Below are 22192 nucleotides of genomic sequence, written 5' to 3'. Positions count from 1 at the left end.
ATGATGTAATTAGAAAGAAAGAAAAGAAGCAAATCTACAGAGAAAGGAAAAGGAAAAAAAGGAAAATGCAAAAGATAAAGAGAGAGAAAGAGACTTAAGGTCTCGAAGCAATGCCAGCCAAAGATTGATGGGCCTCAGCCAACTGGGATTCCAGGGTCTTGATACGTTGCTCATATGAAGCTTCCTTGGTAAGCAATGCAGACTTTTCCGACTCGAGAACAGCAGCACGTAACAGCAAAGTGGTGTTGGCTTTTTCAAGTTCAGCCACACGCTTCTCGAGAGATTCCATCTTGAGCACCTTTCGTAACCGAGAACGACGAGCAGCATCAGTGTTCTTTTGACGCTTGATGGCGGCTTCATCCATGGGTGCACTTGACTCTTGAGGTCGACTACGCTTCTTGGATTGAGTCGTTGTTGGAAGGGGCTGTACAATCACAGGGGATTGAGGTGTTTCCTTTTGCTGTGGTACTTGCTGTTGCTGTTGCTGCGCCTGATCTTGTCCACCAGCGGCCAATGCTGCCAATGTAGTCACATCAAGCTCACTCAACAAACCAGTGATTTGAGGAGAAAGCTGTTCCATAACAGGCGTGGCAGACACTTGATCTTGCTGTGTAGGTGAACTTGGGGCGGATGGCTCTTGATGATGATGGATAGGAGCAAAGTCGAGAAGAGGAGAAGTGGAGTTGAGGATGGCGGATACATCAAGGTCACCAAATCCAGGAACATGCTTTTCAAACGTGTTGCAGGCAGGTTCAGCAGTAGGCGAAGTCAAAAACAAATCTTGAGGAGTGGCAATCTCTGGTGTAGAGTGGACACTGGCGGCGGTGTTGGTGGCGGTGTTACCACCCATCATAAAATCAGGCGAAAGCCATGGTGCTCCAGCACCGTGGCTGTCGAGTTGGAAAAACTGCTGGAATAGTTGGTCGTCCATTGGTTCAATCTTTGGGGCAGGGCTTGATACTTTTTTGCTAACGGTGGTCATATCTTGATATGCTTGTTCAACAAGGTAATTGTTCAGGTTTTCGAGACTGGGGAGTCTTTTTTAGTAGCTTGAGTCGACATGCTTGTAAACTTTGAAGGTAGGCCATGTTGGGCAACTACACGAATGTGTGTTTTGGGAAAAAATAAACGCTGGTTGATTGGTGAAAAACTGTTGTTGAATCGTACGAATGTGTACGGGGTAGCTTAAGCGGTGAAGGAAACCATAGTGGGATACAATATCACAACAAAGGGTTCAAATGGGTTCGCAGGTGGGTTTCAAAGGGTTCAAAGATAATAATTAAAAAGGTGTGTGTAGAGAAAAAGTTTTCACCAAAAGATAAAGAAAGAGAAAGAAGCGCGCAGCTGCCGGATCGTGTGGGGGTTTATTCAACTTTCAGCTGTGACCAGTCACGAAGATGCAAGGCGATGACTCACATCTTTTGTGTAACCCTTGAAGGCTGGACCTTTTTTTTCTTGCTGCCATCGGCTCCTTTACCCTGCACCACCATCACATCCTTTCGTCATTGGTGCCAAGCCTATTCTTGCCCGTTACACTAAGATAAACATGTCGTAAGCATTCCTGTATGTGTCAAATCAACCAGGATCATCAATGTGGTAAATACAGTGCCTGAGCGGGACTTTTTTTAGATGCACCACAGGATGAATGGGCGCTGTTTTGTGAGGCATGTGCTATCCGATAAGCGGCAAAATGATGATTGTATCTGATGGTTCAGCGAACTTTGTCACACCAATGGGCAACGGTGACACTGACCACTTTGGCTAAAATTGGTAAGCAAGCCCCACACGCTTCCGAGGAATTAAAACTAGGAACCTTAGCCATTGCGATGATCCGGATGATTGCCTGTTCTTCCCATTACTAAGATATGTGCATGCAAAAGACTTCTTGTTGTATGACATTACAATGCTTAGATCTTGGCATTCAATCATGTGCATGATTAAGGCAGTATGTGTGTGCTTCTAAAGAATGAAAATTTTTTCGCCTTGGTGACCAAAAAGGAAAAGCTGATCGAGCGGGTCAATTTGTTCAAATGCGGTGGAAACTTGGGACGTGCCAATTTGCTCTCATCATCTGCCATCGGGAAAAAAAGAAACTTGGCGCGCAAGTAAGAGGGTAAGACATGCACATGTGACACAAAGATAACAAAACTTCCTTTTGTCCCAAACCCCACACCATACGCACGCGAGCACGGGATCATTTTGCATGGAACCATAATAGTGGCGCAGTTTGCAAATGGTGCAGGCAATCATCGTAATCCATATCTACAGATTAATCGTATTCCCTTGTCCTAGCATTGGATCTTGTAGAGAAATGCACATCCAAACGCCCTAATACACTATCATGATCGGCAACAATCTGGGCTCATAATTGCATATGCAAGTGCTATGTAGTAATGATCGCTTCTTACGTTATACCTAATTTCGTCCCACACTCCAACATGTAATGCTAATCGTAGCAAGTTATGCAATCATAGTAATAGCACTGTGATCTTTTGCCGATCACAAAATGAAAAGCACTCATCAAAGGTTGATATCAAATGACCCAAATGTGGGAGCACATAAACACAAATTGCTTGCATTAGCCCGCTTTATGCTAGATGGCTATTACTGGTGGGAGGCGAGAGCAACCCCTTTCCTCCCTGTGTTTTTTTCACTAACACATTTGAGTAGCATACAAATAAAGCTGTAGGGTCCCCTCATCTTTTTCATCATTACAAAACAAAGGGCGTTGCATCACATCCACTCTTTTTCTCGTTCTCTGCAACATTTATTCACTCTTGGTTGTTGTTATCATACTACATTCACACACACACATAAATGTCAAACTCGATGATCTCGTCTCCTAGCAACGCTTTCGATTCATGCAATGATTACTTGACTGACACACATCAACAGCATCCTCGATCTCAAGATTTCCTTCAACCTCCGAATACTGCAAAGGATGGGCGCCAATCATCTCGTCGTGCAAATGGCAGCAGGACGTCAAGAGTCGACAACACGTTTGTTCATAAGCTATACAGGTACGTAACATGGACGGCATGACAACGAAATATGCACTTGAAATCTAACCATCAATGTTTGTAGCCTTGTCAACGACCCTCGATACCAGCACTTGATAGAATGGGATTGTAGTGGGCAATCATTTCTTGTTCGCAATGTCATGGAGTTCTCAAGGGAGGTGTTACCTAAACACTTTAAGCACAGCAACTTTTCTAGTTTCATACGTCAACTCAACATGCAAGTATTAATGGATGATCGTACATTGTGTATGATAGGTTTATCTAATAAGGATTTATTACATCATAGGTATGGGTTTTGCAAGGTCAACAAATCTCCACGCGGACATCGCTCTCTTGTTGATGAACGCCAAGTATGGGAGTTTAGTCATAGCAGCTTTATTCGTGGTCGACCTGAACTTGTAGATAGTATACGAAGAAAGGCATTGGATCATCATGAATCAAAGAATGCCGATAATCAAGGTCATCGCCATGGCAACAAACGTGGTACATCATTAAACAACGGCGGCGGCAACAACAACAATAATCCAGCACAAAATGCAAGGATGGCTATGTTACAAGTGAACCATTCGAATATCAGCCAGCAAATTGTACAGCTTCAAGCCAATTGCAACCAAGTCATGCAAGAACTAGCCGAAACACGAAGGAGGCAAGACGTGCATCAAAGGCTGATGAAAGACATGATGCATTTTCTCATGTCACAAGGGGGTAAGCAAAACAGGCCATCATTAACATGTTGCATAAAACTCATTCAATCCATTGCAGCCAACAACAACAACAGCCCACAACAGCAGCCACAACAAGAATCGAACAACTACATGGATGATGTACAACAACAGCAATTACCACCTCCCATTTATATTACTACTCCACCTGAAAGCGTATACCCACCACCACCTTCGAGCTTGCAAGAGAGTAATACAGCTATTTCGACTACGAGCAGCATGACCATGTGTATCGATTCATCTCCGCAGCAGCAACACATGCCAGCTACTCCTCCTTTTTTCGCACAAGAATCGCATCACGTGGTGTCAGCTATGCCGACCTATCATGCTCTTAGTACACCATCAAGTCCAGGACCAGCAACACCTTTTACGGATGACGAAGCTGCAAGCGTATGCAGTTTCCAAAGCCCACACACGCCCAACAGTGCTATTGCAGCATTCAATACGCCTGATACGTTCATATGAAGCATCCTCAGGAGTCGTCGTGGCGGTGATCAGGGGGTCTATTATGCAGCAGTAGGCGCTCATTTGCATATCCACATCTTTTTGCATTTGCCATCTAAATAGCATTTCCTATCATAAACAATTAACATGTTATCTACACTGTGAGACCAATTCGGACCTGGCGAAGATTTGATCATGAAGATACAACACCTCCCAGCTTGATTACAACATCTAAGTAACAACATTTATTGATGCCTTTGTATGATAAATCATTACTATTAACCGTTATTAAAATGATCAACGTTGGTCACGGGAAGGTAACCTGCGATGGTTTCATATCTTACAAGTCGCTACTACTGCTATGGCATAGCAGGTCCCATATAAATCGTAGATAGATAAGGATAGCAAGCTACTAAATGGGGTGCATGAAGGTCGTCTTACAGTCAAGAGGTATTCCGGTGGAAGAAGACTTAGGTTGACGGGTCGTCGACAACACTTGTATTTATACACATACATCAAAAACTACGCTATCGCTATATTTAATGCATCAGGTCGTCTATGATCTTAGTGAAACTAGTGTATCTTGTAGCTGTGAATGCAACAATGATGTTGATGATATATGATACTGATGGTATAAAGTGATGAGTTTCATGATCCCCAAGATGGAATATTTATTACAAGATGGGCTCATTGGTGCTTTTGCTTGGTGATGGGATGATCTTTAATCGCTTGTATGCTCCTTGTGGGTCGTAATGGAACATGTGGAAGGGGCCGTTTCGAAGTGCACAATCTTACAAGCTTATTGGCTTGCTCCTCAGCCGCGTTGAATCGTCTTTAAAACACAACACACCTTTGATCAATGCCATGTATGGATATGGGCAAAGTACGTAGTCAATCATTGCAAAACGAAATACGCCGTAGGAAATGTCCATGCTGTACATATAATAAAGGCTATTTCCTAAAATTTTGGTCAGCTACATGATGCCCAGATGTGCTTTTGACACCTACCTGCAAGCTGGAATGAGTATACCTTAAGGCTCCTCATCTCTTCAACATCAAGCTGTGGTAGTTCATGCATGATACGCCATAAGCAATCTCGTGATCCAAGTGCACATTTCAATAAGGCATCATGCCAGAACTTCCATGCCGCACATCGAGGTAATCCGGCATGTAGTTATGTCACAAACAAAGGAGTCCCAAAGTTCCCAGACTGGGGTTGCCTTTTGCCTACAAATCTACAAGACACCCTTTAATAACATACATCAATATGTAAACGACGATGATGGTGATACTTACCACAAAGAAGGATCCATCAAGAAACAAAGTCAAATGTCATTAGGCAGCAATGAGCACACCAAGTGGTAAAGCAACGGAGTGGACTACATAATAGATGAACGTATGAGTACATTCATTTTGGGAAACACATAAAGACAATCATCCTTGAGACTTACCAAAAGCCATTGATGATGATATGCATTCAAGTAGAAAGAAAGGGCGTACGATAGTGCTGGTGACAACAGCCTTGTTTATATGAGAGTGGGCGTGAGAGTTGTTGTCATGATGGATTGAATTGATAAAGTGGTCATCAAGCATCTTGGAAGCGATGAGTCGAAGTGATGGAAAATCAACAGCTGATAAAATCCACCTGCCACTTGAATGTAGGTGACATACGTATACCCCTTCTTGCATTTACATACATAATCTAGAAACAAAGCGTGTTCTATAATAAATCATGAACTTTAATTACACAATCAACAACTATCTAGAGTTTTGGAAAGAGATTATCAGGATCCCACTTTTGCTTCAATTTGCTAACTTCAAGGTAATTGATGCCAAGCTCTCGAGCAGCAGGGCCAGAGAAATCGGAATGATTGCTGTAAAGTCGATAGCTATCACCAGCTGTAGATAAGTAAGCTCCAAAGTCTTGTGCCCATTTTGCCATTTTCTCCTCCAAGGCAGGATCAGTGAATTGAGCTGCTACGCCAACATCAAAATGATCGTCTCGCCAGCTGAAAGCCATCTCTGTTCTGCTATGCTTCATGATACCATCAGGCTGTACCAAAAGAATCAAGCATCCAGTGGTGCTAGCTGCTGGTTCGCTCGTGTATAATGAATCCAATCGTTCCAATGCGCCACGTAGATGGTCAACTGAAAGTGGTGGCTTGATATTGGCCGATGCAAAGCGGATGGGATTAGCGGCGTAGAGATTTGGTTCATCGCACAAGGTATTGATTTTCCAATATGGCATAGAGGAAACATCCTTCATGGCAGTTTGGAGTTTGAGGAATGGTTCGAAGTTGGCCAAGGCATCTTGTTCGGATCCATCATAGAAAGGAAGCACCGTAAATCCAGCTTTGCCATCAGCACCTTTACCAATAGCAATGGCTGCTGCTGCCTTGACATCATGTTTGGCGTACCATGTATTTGCTGCTTCGACTAATTGCTCCAATTGATCACCCGTGTACACCAAACTGCCTCCCCATACTGTGCTCGAAACAGGATGTGCTTGGATGATAAACTAAAAACATCATCAAATTAAAACTTGGTTGTCATGCCAACATCCATGTAACACGTACCTTGGTTACAACACCAAACTTGTTACCTGCACCTCGAATGCACCAAAACAAATCCTCATTTTCCTCCTTGCTTGCCCATACAATTTGACCCTTGGAGGTGACAACCTCAGCTGCGAGAATGTTGTCAACTGCAAGTCTATAGCAGCAATCCCGTATTGAGCATGGCGGACAACGATTGCGTTATAGGATATTCTTACCCGTGTTCGCCTGTCAAGTAGCCATAGCCACCATGAAGCATTAATCCACCAATACCAACATGGCTCGTTGATCCCGTCACTATCATGCGTATTAGTAATCACTGGCTACTCCCATTCACTGACCATTGATCCATACCACATGCTAATCCATACTCAGAAGCAGCTTTAATCACGTGCGAAGCTAATGCACCACCATCTGCAACGATCTGCTTTTCATCGGGCTTGACAAATACTTGGTTCAGCTGACTAAGATCGATGACGATGCCGTTTTCAATGCTGGATTGACCACTTGGCGAGTGTCCACCACATTTCACGACAAATGGCAAGCCATGGCTCTGGCACATGATGATCTAATGGCATATGAGTCATGATGCTGCTTGCTTATCCTTATCGCCCAATATCATACCGTTTTGCGAACATCCTCAGCAGAAGCAACTTTGATAACAGCCAACGCGTGTTTCACGGCACATTTAGACCAACGTTGCAGTGCATCGGTGTAAGGTTGACCATGATGACCCATGAGGACTTGAGCATTGGGAGATAATGAAGAACCAAATGTGGTGAGTTGTTGAGTGGTAATGCGACCTCCAGCTTGCTGGTAACGCGGGTTGGTCGGCTTGAGGCGGAAAAAGTTGGGAGCTGGATTGTTGCCGTCTCCAGCTACAGGTGCTGAAGGTGCAGTAGCTTCCTGTTGTTGTTGCTGTTGCTCTTGGTTGTTGCTAGGATCATCGAAATAGGCTGCAAAAGCCGGGTCGACACCACAAAACTGACACATGTTGGAAAGAGAAATGGGAAAATGATTTGGATGCAAGGAAAAAGAGGGTTGTCGATAATCCCGAACCAATCACATGGGATGGATGCATGAGATAAACGCGAGCATATAAAAGCATGGGTTCGTTGCTCTTGGCTATACACATCATTTTCAATAAACTCTATTCGAGATCATCTTGGTCACGTGTTTGTTCTTTATGCGCATTGGTTTTCATTGTTTGATTGATCCCTTTCCCCTTATGTTTGATATCCTTAAGGCCACAGCTCCACGTGTTTATTCTTTGTGTCCTTGATACAAAGATAGTCTTTGTTCCTCTTCATTCAATAAGTACAACATTTACAAGGGTGGATGATCCTATATTAGGTTTACCCCTCTATGGATCAATGAACTTACAATAGCATACCAGCGACTGATCCAAGTATCCTAAAAGCTGCTTATTAATCATAAGCGAGACCCTCAAGATATCAAACACGGTTTTTCATTATGCTCTAACAGGTAAATCCCTTTCCCATTATCCTTTACTGATGATTGGTATATGTAAACTTCTAATGCATTGATTGATCCTATCTACAATTATGCGGTGGTTGCTGCCTTTTCGTCCTCAGCAGATGACGGCGAGGTACCTTCCTTCTTTCCAAGGTCGACTTCACTTTCAGATGGGGATTCCTCTTGTGATTTTTGCTTTTTCTTCTTCTTCTTGGGTGGTTGTGGTGGTCGCCATAATTGTTGTTTTATCACCAGTGTTTCCAATCCAAGACCAGGACCCACGCCAAGCAATGGATACACTTTTTGTTCGAGCAATGCCACCTCGGGGGGAGTGAATTTGGAGAGCACATAGTCACTCACGTCATTGACATCTCTTGATTCAGGACGACCAACACCCAAACGAACACGCCAAAACTCATCGCTTCGAAGATGATCAATCACCGATTTGATGCCATTGTGACCATTCGCAGATCCAGATGCCTTGAGAGATACCTTGCCCAATTCACGCTGTAAATCATCTTGGAATATATACACACTTGAACCAGGGATGGATAGATCACGCACTAATAGAATGTTGTCAGCATATGGATTGGCTATGTGCATCCAAGAGGAGAATCTTGTTTACCAGCTCGTGCAACCGAAGGACCAGAGACATTCATAAGTAACCTTGGTTTCAATAACGTCAACTCGACCTGCTTTTGCTGATCAGGGTGCTTTGGTTCGAATGGAAGACTCAAGGTCGTCTGGGCAATCGTTGCTTTCCAAGGCTTGTGTGGAATCCATCGCAATTCAAGAGCATTGGCAAGGTGGTCCAAGATCATCATACCCGCATTGTGGCGAGTGTTGGGAAGGTTGTAATTGCCAAGACCGACAAACTAACAGTATACGATTAGAGCCTTGTTGGGTATTCAGATCGTCGTTTCCATACCAATATCCTGGTTGCCATATGTAATCGGAATGAAGAAGTGGTCCCTTAAAAGCCGATCATGCTTCTCCACATCACTACTGCTGTCAACACGCCGTCACTTGAATTTTCAACTAGAGCCCCCATGATCCCTTAGCATTACATTGCGTTAGAGGTTATCGAGATATCGAGTAGGATTATGATGTTGTATCTTTTCACTTTATGCATTCATTTATGACACACAACAATCGCTTTCTAAAGAACTCTGCTAGTGCGAAGTTAAGATGGTTACCTCTTCTTGTGCAATAGAGGGGTCCTATAAAGTAATGATTAGAAGTGTAGCGGTTGATCTGGTTACTGCTACTTGGTTGCTTGCTTCATAATAATTGCTAGCCTTGGGTTTCGTGTCCAAGAATGAAAAGCTTTTCTCGTTTGCTAGCACCCAATAGAGAAGGGGATATCATGGTAACCTTGCTTGTCACGCACAAAGTTGTACTATATATGCAACAATCTGAATGCTTTCTATCACATTGATTTGTATGCTTGTTGTTGGCGATGGTACAATATGTATGAATATGTTTTTATTGGATTTGAACAAGCGTTCTACGAATCGTGATGGTTGTCATGGATGAAAAAAGGTACAAAGTGGATGTACTCTATACGAATAACGCACAATGGATGATAATTGCCTATGCATGACATGTTGAGAAGCGTGGCTTCATTCAATTGTGTGACCATGTGCCTTTGTCATGGTGGTGGTGGGTGTCGGCCAGTCAAAATTTAGAGGAGAGGAACACCTGTCATCGCGACGTTCACGTTTTTCACCCTTTGACACCCACCTACTTCAAGATGTCCGCACCAGTCCTTGTGATGAGTAAGGCATCGTCGTTTATTGCACTCGTCTCGTGCTTTGTTCTAATGCGGCATCGTTATAGATACCAACATGGAACGAGAATCCGGCCGCAAGGCGCAGATCTCAAACATTACTGCTGCCAAGGTAATCGAGGGATAACGTGTTCGCGATGACGGCATCTCGCTCACCCAACTATCCCATTCCATAGACCGTTTCTGATATCATTCGCTCCAGTCTTGGTCCACGTGCCATGTTAAAGATGTTGTTGGATCCTATGGGTGGTATCTTGTTGACAAACGACGGCAACGCTATTCTGCGTGAGATTGAAGTGAGCCATCCTGCAGCCAAGAGCATGATCGAGCTCTCGAGAACACAAGATGAAGAGGTTGGTGATGGTACTACCAGTGTCATTGTTCTCGGTAAGTTGTTGTTGTATGGCATGTTATGATCCATCATGATGATGATGACACCAACGTACCCAATTTCGTGTAGCCGGTGAAATGCTTGCTCAAGCCCTCCCTCACATTCAAAACAACATCCATCCTATCATCATCATCAGTGCATTCAAGAAGGCTCTCGAAGATGCTTTGCAAATCGTTGAAGAAATCTCTGTTCCTGTCGATGTCAACAGTGACGAAGAAATGCTCTCCTTGATCAAGTCATCCATTGGTACCAAGTTTGTCAGCCAGTGGAGCGATTTGATGTGCAAGCTTGCTTTGGATTCCGTTCGCACAGTTGCCATGGTTGAGGAAAGCACTGGTCGCCGTGAAGTGGATCTTAAGCGTTATGCTCGTGTTGAAAAGGTAATCATTACACTATTTCATGAGTGTTGGATGTTCTAAATGGGTGTGTCATATATAGATTCCCGGTGGTGAAATTGAAGAATCACGTGTGCTTGATGGTGTTATCCTCAACAAGGATGTTACCCACCCCAAGATGCGCCGTCGCATTGAGAACCCTCGTGTCGTTTTACTTGATTGCCCTCTCGAATACAAGAAGGGTGAATCGCAGACCAACATTGAGATTACCAAGGAAGCCGACTGGAACAGGATATTGGAGATTGAGGAAGAACAAGTCAAGGCTATGTGCGACAAAATCATTGAACTTAAGCCTGATCTTGTCTTCACCGAGAAGGGTGTCTCTGGTAAGTCACTCATCACACATCTTTATTTCATTTTCAATATTGACATTGGATATTTATAGACTTGGCTCAACACTACTTTGTGAAGGCTAACATCACAGCCATTCGCCGTGTACGCAAGACTGACAACAACCGTATTGCTCGTGCTGTTGGTGCTACCATTGTTAACCGAGTGGATGATCTTAAGGACTCTGATGTCGGCACCAAGTGTGGTCTCTTCAACATTGAAAAGATTGGTGATGAGTATGTTACATGAAAACAAGAGCAATGTGTGCGTATCACAAGAGACTCACTAATTGTGTTAATAGGTACTTCACCTTCTTGACCAAGTGTGAGGATCCCAAGGCATGCTCCATCATCTTGCGTGGTCCTAGCAAAGATATCATTGCCGAAGTTGAACGTAATCTCCAAGATGCTATGTGCGTTGCCCGTAACGTGTTCTTCAATGCTAAGCTTGCCCCTGGTGGTGGCGCCACTGAGATGGCTGTGTCTGTCAAGTTGGAAGAGAAGGCCAAGTTGTTGGAAGGCGTTGAGCAATGGCCATACCGATCTGCTGCAGAGGCTATGGAAGTTATTCCCCGGACACTTGTTCAAAATTGTGGTGGCAATGCTATCAAGATCCTCACTCAGCTGCGAGCCAAGCACGCAAACGGTGAACACAGCTTTGGTATCGATGGTGAATCTGGCAAGGTGGTTGATATGAAGGATTATGGTATCTGGGAGCCAACTGCTGTTAAGCTTCAAACGATTAAGACTGCTATTGAGGTATGTGATTGATGCTATTCCTTTTTGTGTTTGATATTAACCCAAAAATACAACTAGTCGGCATGCTTGTTGTTGCGTGTGGATGATATCGTCTCTGGTCTTTCAAAGAACAAGGGTCCACAAGGCGGTGGTATGAGTGCGGAGGCTGCTCAGGTATAAATGAAATGGGTGACAATGGGATATATAGCAGTATTTTGCTCACATGGATGTGTTGCTATCTTTGTAGGAAATGGCAGAGCAACAGCAATAAGCGAGTTAAAAATATCCTCATTTGCATCAACAAAAAAATTAAACTTTTGATACACGCAATCACACAATCAATACATCGTACAGCGAGAACTGCGCCTACCAACGTGAATGCCGTTTGTTGTCATCAGCCATTGCTACTTGCATTAGGCTCACATGGATTATCCAATCGCAACACAGATATTGAGCAGATGCTTGATCCTCAGGGGTTGAACTTGGGGGCCCCCTCATTTGGAGGATGTTAGTGGGATCAATCAATGTCTCCATCCTTGAATCGACCTTTTTTCTTTTCTCTTCTTTACTTTATTATCTCGTTTTACGTATATGCTTCTTGGTTTCTTCCCTAAATTCATTGTTCTATTATCCATTGTGTCCTTTTTTGGATCCCGCCCAGTATCAGCGGATGGCCTTATTCAAGTCAACAGCCCTGCTAGCAACCAAGTGTTGGGTAGCAACACCGACAATGTGTTCCAATATACGGTTGTGGGTGCACAAACGGGTGAGTTACTTTAATTGCATGAATGAGATGGTATCCGAGAGCTGAATAATAAGGTGTAACACCGGCTAGTCGGTATCAGCAATCCGTATTATCCCAACTCCATCAACGTGGACTTTCAGTGGCAACAGCGCAACAACGACTCCAATACATTGCGAATCAATGTAATATCGGGATTAGCAGCTGATTCAGCACCTGCTGGTATATCAAACAAGCAGTATACGTCGACATGGAAGTTGCCTGGATGCCATTTTTTCTCTCGATACAACACAGCCCAGTATGGATTTTCTTTGGTTGTTTCACCCAATTACGCAGCATTGAGTCCCAATCAAACAGCCCCTGGTCCTGAAGAGCCATCACAAACCATCCCTCTCCAAATCCAAGTGAACAACGGCACGTTTCCCAAATGCTGATAGGAGTCATTTTGTATCGTACTTGCACATAAAAGTATGCGCGAAAGATTAATTTCCGCCTTGAATGTGATTCCCGCATAGTGTGATTATTGATGATGCGCATGATGATTTGGGATCAGGAAGGATTGCCTTTTTCGTCGATGAGTCCAAATGGGCCCGATGGAATTGGCGAATCAGAATCGGCGAAGGAGATCAGAGATGACAGCCCAGAGCTGGTGGTATCGTGACTATCCATCTCGATAATCTCTATGCTGACCATTTATATAATAAAAGGGATCGCTTTGATAACGTACTTTAGATTTACTTCTTTCTCTCTCCCAACTCTTCAATTATACAACATGCCTCCAGCTCAAACTAACGACTCTGAACGCCCTCGTGAGCCCATCGTCTCGCCATACATGCCCAAGTACCCCGATCCAAACTCCAATATCTCCAACTTCAAGATCATTGAGTCTACCTTGCGCGGTAAGCAGCAGCATCTTTTAATCATGAATCATGTACTTACTTTTGTTTATGCATTTTATAGAGGGTGAACAATTTGCCAATGCTTTCTTTAGCACTGAAAAGAAGATTGAAATCGCCAAAGCTTTGGATGCTATTGGTGTTGATTACCTTGAATTGACATCCCCTGCTGCTTCAGAGCAATCTCGCAACGACTGCAAGGCCATCTCCAACCTCGGCTTGAAGGCCAAGATCTTGACACACGTACGATGCCACATGGATGATGCCAAATTGGCTATTGACACTGGTGTGGATGGTTTGGATGTGGTCATTGGTACTTCAAGTTACCTTCGTGAATTTTCACATGGCAAGGATATGGATTACATTACTGAGCGTGCCATTGAGGTGATTTCCTATGTCAAGGAACAAGGTCTTGAGGTGCGTTTCTCCACTGAGGACTCCTTCCGTTCCGATTTGGTGGATCTCCTTAGCATCTACAAGGCTGTCGACAAAATTGGTGTCAATCGTGTTGGTATTGCTGATACCGTTGGCTGTGCCAATCCTCGTCAAGTATACGAGCTCGTCAAGACTTTGCGTAGTGTCGTAAGCTGTGATATCGAATGCCATTTCCACAATGACACTGGTTGTGCTATTGCCAACGCCTATGCTGGTAAGTTTGATTCTTTGGATCGGAGAATGTGAAGTGGCGTGGCGCGCACTGGTGGCGGTGGAGATCCAAAAAGATCATGCACAGGAGGAGATGGAACAATTCTGGACATCTGGAAAATGGCGGGGAACCAAATGGAGATTGAGATAATCAGGATCAAATACTGATGACATATTTGTATTATAGCTCTTGAAGCAGGTGCTACTCACATTGATACCTCGGTCTTGGGTATTGGTGAACGTAATGGTATCACCCCTCTTGGTGGTTTGTTGGCTCGCATGTACGCTGCTGACAAGGGCTACGTCATGAACAAGTACGACCTCAAGGCTATTCGTGATGTTGAGAACATTGTTGCTGATGCTGTCGAGGTTACTGTGCCCTTCAACAACTACATCACTGGTTACTGTGCCTTCACTCACAAGGCTGGCATCCACGCCAAGGCCATTTTGAACAACCCAAGGTAATTTTTTGATGGGCGAAAAGGAACACAAATATGGCAATCCAAGAATGCTAAATGCCCATTCTTTGTGTAGCACTTATGAGATCTTGAAGCCTGAAGACTTTGGCATGTCACGATACGTTAGCATTGGTCATCGTCTTACTGGCTGGAATGCAGTCAAGAACCGTATCGAGCAACTTCAATTGACCGATCTCAAGGATGAGGATGCCAAGGTGGTTACCACAAAGATTAAGGAGCTTGCCGATATCCGGCCATTGTCTTTGGACGACGTTGATACCTTGCTCCGTCATTACCACAGCGCTAAGACTGATGGCTCCCATGAACACTTTTTGAACAAGATCGACACGCCCGATCAAATCACTCAGCTGGCATAAACAATTAATCCACAACCATTTCTTCCCACCACCCGCGCGCGCACACACCACCATATATACTCATACAACAGGCATATAACACATGCACCACACGCACCGACATGTATACAAACATAACCATGACATCACATGCTTCCTCCTTTTTGTCTCGCTATCCCTTTTAGTTCTGCAAAATGTTATCTACATTCATCCCCTAACGCCTCCAAAAAAGCATGTTTATATATAAAGCTGTTCCAAGATTTGTCGTTTTCTTTCCATTCGAGCTGAAACCCTATTTCCTTCAAAACAAATACGCGATCGCGTGAATTATCCTCAAACACGCAATGAATGATCACACCTCCTTGGATGTAAAACATTTTTGCATGACCCCCCAAACATCATACCACCCTTGTATGCGTGCGTGTCTGCATGTGCAAGTGTCTCTTTGGAAAATGACAGCAACTCATTATGCATGAATGAGCGTGGTGGTTTTATATTATGTACAATGGATATACGTTGAGGGGAGCGGTTGATTATGATGGCGGATGAATGCAACAATGCTGTAAAAAGTGGGTGTTTCATAATAAAAAGCGCGATTATCAGCTGGTTAGCCAAACACCACTATCACGGCTGTCGCCATCATCGCTGCTACTACTACTCGCACTATTTGTCGTACTTGCATGTGGTTTTACAGGAATGGCAAGTCGCGTGGGACGAGGCTTATGCTGTGGTTGATGCATCAAACGGCGGGTATCAAGAAGCGTGATTGGCACTGAAAGCTCAACACGATCAGCTTGGTGATGGGTATCATGAAACGAGAGCGTTAAAAAGAGTTGATGGCGAATGGTAACGAAGTCACTTGATAAAGTTGGTGATGGTGGTTCAGGAAACGAAGTTAACGGCAAACGACATGGAGATCTCCAAGTCTGGCGGGGAGAAGGTAGTACATGCGTGGTGACCATGGCAACGCTCCTAGTAGCAACATGAACATATAAAAGCTTTAGTCTACATGTATACATCTTTCTCCCTCTTTGGATTCTTTTTGTTTTCCATACTACTTACCCTCCTTCTTTAATGGGTTTACTACACTTTGCCTCGGTCCCAATAGACTCGATGATTTGACAACCAATCAAACCATATTCAAGTTTCGTCTGTGTTTTGTCCTCGTTGTTCCAACATGATTGAACACGCACAACCAATGCATTCACAATGCTACTATTATTGGATGTTCCACTCTCTTCTTTGTCAAATGTGGTCAAGGGTATCATGCTTGGGATCTCGATTTCATATCGCCACCTCTTTGACGATGATGTTCCCCAATACAAGCGTGGCAGAAATAATAAGCTTTTTTCTGCAACCGACAAGCTGGTATCAATGAGCTCAACAGGGTGGCACATTGTTGTTGTCGTCGATGCTGTTGATATCGTTGTTGATGTTACAGAGTGGGGATTGTTGTTGTTTTCCATTCCTGCAGCCGCTGTTGTTGCCATCACGTTGTATTGGATCACGACATTGTTTGCTGTAATAGTGGGTGGTAAGTGACCGGGTATCCGAAAGCAAAAGGGTGCATAATAGCTATCATCGATCGCGTTGTATTCCCAGCAATTGATAGCTTGCATGTGTTTGTATAGAGTGATCGCCGACGTTGGTGAGTGGTCTTTTGATCCCACGTGCTGTGTGCCTACAAACGATAATTGGCTGCTGCTATCGTATTGCATACGGTAGTCTTTTGACTCGAGAAATCCAGTGATCAATATAGAGGAGTACGGCTGACGTGCAAAGCTGCTTTCATCTAAATGGATGGTCATGGCACTTAAAGAAGGACAAGCCATTGGCATTTGATATGGCAAGATAAAAGAGCAGCAAGGATGGGAAAAAAGAAGCAAAAAAAGAAAATAAAAGCGGCCACTTATCATCCACAGCTATCCTTTATTGTTTTCATGTTTGATAACGGGGTTAACTTTAAGACACACACACACGCATACCCTGTTACATACTCCCTTCTAGGTTCTGTGTGTATTCGTCTCGGTAGACTTGTGGCAAAAAGGGGCATCTTTGAGCACAACATACAAATCACAGATGCAATCTTCTCTTTTTCTTGTTAGAACTATGGCGGGCAATGTTTAATCTTGCATCCACTATGCTATCGATCACCCTCGTGCTATGCAAACCCAATGCTCTGCTGACTTACTCACGATTGGATGCCGGCTACAGCGTTCCGAAATGCGACCACACAACACAATAACAATCCCTGCAAAACATAATATCGTCACAAAGATCTCTGTGCGTAGTCATATATACACACTAAGCATTGCACATGATCCTATACAAAGATCGCGTCGAGCCCATCCTTGTTGCAAACAGGTATTGATTATGGCATACTACTGCTCATCCATACATCCCCGCCTACCCCATTTTGATCGCCTTTACTCAACAGCTGCTTACGAGCAATCCCACATTGTCAACGCTTCATCAATGCCTTTTTCGAGTACGCCATCAATCACCCAAATACATGATACATGTGTCATCCGCCAAAGGTGGAACTCACATGCCTATGTGTGTATGTGCCATACGCTTTGTAATGCCATCCATTCTTTTCTGGAAACGTTTGGCATGATGTTTGGTACACAAGGGAAATCTAAAAGAGCAAAAACAAGCATTACGTTACCTGTGAACAAGGGCATTTACTCATCATGGCATTCATCTACGTACCTAAGAGCCGTTGAATGCATCGAAAGCTCTAGCACGGTCTTGTGACAGTTAAATACTGCATCCTGTGTAACAAAGGCATGGCAATAATCTTTTGCATAAAGCAGACCAAAGACGCTCAGCCATCATTCCATTGTAATGCACCACCACTCACGCTTCTTTGTTCTCGATTCCATATATACGAATCAGCCATTCAAGTGATAATTCTTTGTTTGTGGTGGCACGTGGGGAGCTGCCCAAAATAACCAAGCCATCATCATGATGATCTCCATGGCAACCCTACCAGAGATATTATTACATTTTGCTGTAGCCACAGCCTGATTTTGGATGATGCTGAATGAGTGAAACATACCCGCTGAAAGCTAAGAAAGGCACAATGAGTGATTGGAGGTAAAGGAGAAACCATATTAAAGCTATTTGCTAGGGCTCATTGTTAGCTCAAGGTGATACCTCACAAGGCATGTATTGTTCTCACTTTTACCCTGCAGCAAGCTCATTATACCTATAATGTATGCATCCCATTTTGGTCACGTGGCAAGGTGAGGGCATGCCTAGTAAACAAAGCTTGTCCCAATTAACAGTAGCAAGTTTTTTAGTTTCTCAGGCACGTTAAGGAGTTGGTACCCGAACGATAGCATGATGGGAAAGATTCAAAGGTGGCCATTTGATTTGTTCGATTGAGTCGGTGGATGTAGGTTGAAAGACGACAACCTCTTCCGATCATTCGGATCTATTCGTAGCCCAGCATACCCGCTTGTTGAAAAAAATTACACGTACGCTGCACAAGCGTATGCCAAGACAATCCATCTTTCATGAATGGGTAAGCCTTGCTACTAGCAATCCTTTAGCAAAATGGATGAGAGGTAAAAAAAAAGAACATGTACCCATCCGAGCCTTCTATTTAGCCTCTGGGATCCCTCTTTGTTTTCGGAAGACAAAGCCAAAAGCAGTAAAAGAAGTACTTCATCGGATTGGTTCAAAGGCGACTCCTTCATGACAAGCTCCACTGCCGAACAATCGTTGTGCAACCATGTTTTACATGCCAAAGCGCTTCGAGCAGATTAGGTTTTTATGCTCTGGCAGCTACACCCACATGGAAAAAACTTGTACAGATCAACTAAAAGAAGGAGCTGTGAGAATTTTCAACAACGATAACGATAATGTCATGCATTATCGGTGATGTTTATGGAAATGCTGATAGCAAATGCAAGCCGTAACTACACTACTACAACCAGATGCAGCATAGCCACCACGAGGACCCTTGCAAAGTTTAATTGAGATAGGACGGAGGACTGGGTCAGTCATCATGGTCGTGCGGCGGCTGTTGGAGGAGGAGGATAACCGAAAAAGACAATGGCTGCTAGTACACACCATATCTACAGCTCGCTATTGTATACTCAATGTCTCAAACTTGCTCCCGTTTTCTTTTTTCATCCATCCATGTGCTTCCATCTACATCTGTGTCCCACACACGCATGTTTGGACCAATCAGCCATTGTACGATAATACGTACTCGGCACCTTTCGCAATCATAGACTACTACCTCCTACTAACAATCGACCACGACATGGTCTCAATAAAAGACCTGAAACCCCACTTCCGAGTGTAACGCAATCCCACCATCTTGTACAACGTAAGATTTACTCGCACAATGGTTGCACCTTTTCCTTTGACCCTTTGCCAAAAATTTTTGGACATGGTGAAAAATTTCTGCAGGTGCTTGGGCATGACATCAGGCACGAGACTTATAATGTGTTGACGCCATATCAGTATTTATAATAGTGGGAAAGCCATGGGCGCAATGAAAAGTGAGTATATATATAAGGTTGAGAAAAGAAGAGATCACCGAAGCTGAATGCGCTGAGCTGGTCGACAGGTTGGTGACTCTCTTTCTTTGCGATTCTATCTCAGGTACTTCTTTATAAAATGGATCTGGGAGGAATAGTCTTTCTGCTCCTTTTATTCTTCCACCCTACACCCATAATCCGGATCTTCCCTATACTTGCTTAAATTTACATTCAACTACGTCCTCCCTTGTTCCCTTGTGTGCCTATGGAAGAAAAGAAGCTTGGTGTGGAAGAGAAAACGCTTGATGTGGCGGAAGAAAAGAAACATGAGCAGGATAATGAAAAGCAACAACAGATTAAACTCGAGGTGATGGATCGAGATGAGCCATTATTGCCTCGTGAAGATGGTGATAAAATTGAGACGCACCAATTTACATGGCGATCATGTATCATTGGATCCCTTCTTGGTTGCTTTGTTGGTACGTGTGTTCTTCATCATGCGGGGTGCGACGTTACACATATATGCGCCTTACTCAGGGCCCACTAACACATCACCTGGCTTTTCTGTTTTATCACTTTGTAGCGGCTTCGAACACTTACCTTGGTCTCAAAGTGGGTTTTACCTTTGGTGCTGGTATCTTTGGTGCTATCTTTTCATTTGCTATTATTCGTCCATTGTCAACTCGTTTACCTGAAGCCTTGGGTGGTGGTTACTTTGGTCCCAAAGAAAATGTCACGGCCCAATCTGCTGCAACCACAGCTGGTAGGTGGTAATCTTTAATCTCTTGGTTACACAATCTCACGGTTCTTTTTCTATCAATCCATATAGGTGGTTTATTCAGTGGCTTTATTTCAGCTATCCCGGCTCTCTACAAGCTTGGTTTGATGACAACCCCACGACAAGACATTGTTGCTTTAACGTTGTTCACCATCTCGGCTGCATTCTATGGTCTATTCTTTGCTATACCGCTACGTCGTCATTTTGTTGTCAAGCAGGACTTGACATTCCCAACACCTCGTGCAGCAGCAACAACGATCATTTCCTTGCATCGCTCTACCGACGGTGAGAAAAGTGGGTTCAAGAAAGCAAAGTGGATGGCAATCTGGTTCGTGATTTCGTTTACGTGGGGCATTATTGCGTACTTTGTACCTTTCTTTGATACATGTAAGTATAAGAATATGGCGCTAAAAACGTCATAAGCGGATGATCGGGATCGCTGACCTTGATCTTTTATCTTATCAGTGCACATTCTTTGGTGGATCGGACATGCGGCAGGATACGGCAACATGATGGCGGCTGATGCAACATGGCTGTGGGTCCTCAAATTTGATTTCCCATTTTATGGTGCAGGGCTCATGACTCCTGGAACAGTGGTGTTGCCGTTTTTGATTGCGACTATTATTGTATATGGCATCATTGGACCATACCTTGTATCAAGCGGCTTCTTTGTCAAGGCATATGGGTTTGTGGATAATGGCGACACAGCACGTTCCTTCTTTTTGTGGCCTGGCATTGCAATGCTTGTGCTTGCATCATTTTCGGAACTATTCGTGCGATATGATAGTCTCTATCGTGGTTTGCGTGGTGGTGTTTTGGAGCTTTTCAGCTTTCTCAAACGTGGCGTGATGCATGTGTATCGATTTATCCGTGGACGACCTACCGAATACTCGTTGCGACGACCCAATTTGCACGATGATGAAATCTATGGCATTGATGAACTTGTGCCAGCTTGGTGGTGGATGACAGGATTGGTGTTGACAGTGATCTTTACATGCGCCATCATGGGTGAATACTTTGGCATGCCTGTATACCAAACAATTGTATCGGTCATTTTGGCATTCATAATGTCCTTTGTTGGTATTCAAGCTGCTGGCGAGACCGATATCAATCCTACTGGAAGTTGTGCAAAGATGTCTCAGCTCATCTTTGCTGGTATGCCTGGACCTGATATTTCCACGATTCAAAAGAACAACCTCATGGCCGGTAATATCACTGCCTCTGCTGCCTCACAATCCGTTGACATGGTTGGTGATCTCAAGGCTGGTCAAATTGTTGGCGCATCTCCTCGATCTCAATTCCTTGCACAAGTTGTTGGCTCGTTTTTTGCTATCGGTATTGCACTTGGCTTGTTTATTCTTTTCACAGATGCTTATCCTTGCATTGTTGATATGGATGTCAATGCCGAATGTGAATTTGCTCTTAGTGGTGTATGGGCTTGGATGAGTGTCACACAGCTGGTTACTGGTGGTGCTTCTCTTTCCAAGACATGCATCATTGTCACTTGTGCATTGGCGGTTGTTGGTGTACTAGGCCCTGTTGTACGTGATTTTGCTTGGCCCAAACGCTGGCGTAAGTACTTCCCATCATTCGCTGTCGTTGGTCTTGCTATGGTTAATTCAACACCCAATGTTCCACTATCCATGTTTATTGGCTGGTCTTCGGGTAAGATTTGGAAGCGCTTCTTTCCAGAGCATTACACAGACTACATGTATGCGGTCGCAGCAGGTTTGGTTGCTGGTCAAGGTGTTTCGGCTATTCTCAAAGCGGTTTTCCATTTGGCTAACGTCGAGGGTAATGTCATTGCTGTCACATGCATTGATCAACTTTACGAAAACTGCCCCTGAAGCACATGTGATATGCACTTGAGAACGATACCTTTATTGTGATCCTCACGTAACATTTCATACATAGCCTATGTACTACTTTGCATATAATCTCTTATACCACCTGCATAAAATC

At 43.9% G+C, this 22192-nt stretch overlaps 9 protein-coding genes across 9 annotated transcripts; 5 read left to right on the top strand and 4 right to left on the bottom strand.

Annotated features, from left to right (window-relative positions):
- Nucleotides 1–94: 94 nt before the first annotated feature.
- On the bottom strand, nucleotides 95–982 carry O0I10_002373 (uncharacterized protein; the record flags this gene model as incomplete). Its single annotated transcript, XM_058482456.1, has 1 exon — nucleotides 95–982. The coding sequence occupies one exon, from the start codon at nucleotides 980–982 to the stop codon at nucleotides 95–97; it is 888 nt and encodes a 295-aa protein (XP_058346954.1).
- A 1847-nt stretch (nucleotides 983–2829) lies between these two features.
- Nucleotides 2830–4207, top strand: O0I10_002372 (uncharacterized protein; the record flags this gene model as incomplete). Its single annotated transcript, XM_058482455.1, has 4 exons — nucleotides 2830–3020; nucleotides 3085–3237; nucleotides 3307–3725; nucleotides 3783–4207. The coding sequence occupies 4 exons, from the start codon at nucleotides 2830–2832 to the stop codon at nucleotides 4205–4207; spliced, it is 1188 nt and encodes a 395-aa protein (XP_058346953.1).
- Nucleotides 4208–5948: 1741 nt separating this feature from the next.
- Nucleotides 5949–7734, bottom strand: O0I10_002371 (uncharacterized protein; the record flags this gene model as incomplete). Its single annotated transcript, XM_058482454.1, has 5 exons — nucleotides 5949–6704; nucleotides 6763–6898; nucleotides 6960–7038; nucleotides 7096–7309; nucleotides 7366–7734. 5 exons carry the CDS (start codon nucleotides 7732–7734, stop codon nucleotides 5949–5951), a joined length of 1554 nt encoding a protein of 517 aa, XP_058346952.1.
- A 570-nt stretch (nucleotides 7735–8304) lies between these two features.
- On the bottom strand, nucleotides 8305–9163 carry O0I10_002370 (peptidyl-tRNA hydrolase; the record flags this gene model as incomplete). Its single annotated transcript, XM_058482453.1, has 3 exons — nucleotides 8305–8780; nucleotides 8843–9092; nucleotides 9146–9163. 3 exons carry the CDS (start codon nucleotides 9161–9163, stop codon nucleotides 8305–8307), a joined length of 744 nt encoding a protein of 247 aa, XP_058346951.1.
- An 807-nt stretch (nucleotides 9164–9970) lies between these two features.
- Nucleotides 9971–12130, top strand: O0I10_002369 (T-complex protein 1 subunit gamma; the record flags this gene model as incomplete). The annotated part of the gene is made up of 9 exons (XM_058482452.1): nucleotides 9971–9995; nucleotides 10057–10118; nucleotides 10183–10393; nucleotides 10467–10777; nucleotides 10836–11118; nucleotides 11178–11358; nucleotides 11424–11880; nucleotides 11938–12033; nucleotides 12107–12130. 9 exons carry the CDS (start codon nucleotides 9971–9973, stop codon nucleotides 12128–12130), a joined length of 1650 nt encoding a protein of 549 aa, XP_058346950.1.
- Nucleotides 12131–12450: 320 nt separating this feature from the next.
- On the top strand, nucleotides 12451–13035 carry O0I10_002368 (uncharacterized protein; the record flags this gene model as incomplete). The annotated part of the gene is made up of 2 exons (XM_058482451.1): nucleotides 12451–12625; nucleotides 12695–13035. The coding sequence occupies 2 exons, from the start codon at nucleotides 12451–12453 to the stop codon at nucleotides 13033–13035; spliced, it is 516 nt and encodes a 171-aa protein (XP_058346949.1).
- A 338-nt stretch (nucleotides 13036–13373) lies between these two features.
- On the top strand, nucleotides 13374–14977 carry O0I10_002367 (homocitrate synthase, mitochondrial; the record flags this gene model as incomplete). Its single annotated transcript, XM_058482450.1, has 4 exons — nucleotides 13374–13500; nucleotides 13562–14146; nucleotides 14330–14603; nucleotides 14677–14977. The coding sequence occupies 4 exons, from the start codon at nucleotides 13374–13376 to the stop codon at nucleotides 14975–14977; spliced, it is 1287 nt and encodes a 428-aa protein (XP_058346948.1).
- A 578-nt stretch (nucleotides 14978–15555) lies between these two features.
- Nucleotides 15556–16764, bottom strand: O0I10_002366 (uncharacterized protein; the record flags this gene model as incomplete). Its single annotated transcript, XM_058482449.1, has 2 exons — nucleotides 15556–15928; nucleotides 16019–16764. The coding sequence occupies 2 exons, from the start codon at nucleotides 16762–16764 to the stop codon at nucleotides 15556–15558; spliced, it is 1119 nt and encodes a 372-aa protein (XP_058346947.1).
- A 2953-nt stretch (nucleotides 16765–19717) lies between these two features.
- Nucleotides 19718–22077, top strand: O0I10_002365 (uncharacterized protein; the record flags this gene model as incomplete). The annotated part of the gene is made up of 4 exons (XM_058482448.1): nucleotides 19718–19931; nucleotides 20036–20215; nucleotides 20282–20617; nucleotides 20696–22077. 4 exons carry the CDS (start codon nucleotides 19718–19720, stop codon nucleotides 22075–22077), a joined length of 2112 nt encoding a protein of 703 aa, XP_058346946.1.
- Between the last annotated feature and the right edge of the window lie 115 nt (nucleotides 22078–22192).

This window comes from Lichtheimia ornata (genome assembly GCF_029851405.1).
Source record: "Lichtheimia ornata isolate CBS 291.66 chromosome Unknown scaffold00006, whole genome shotgun sequence".
NCBI classification, from domain to species: domain Eukaryota; kingdom Fungi; phylum Mucoromycota; class Mucoromycetes; order Mucorales; family Lichtheimiaceae; genus Lichtheimia; species Lichtheimia ornata.
This window is presented reverse-complemented; position numbering and strand designations above follow the sequence as displayed.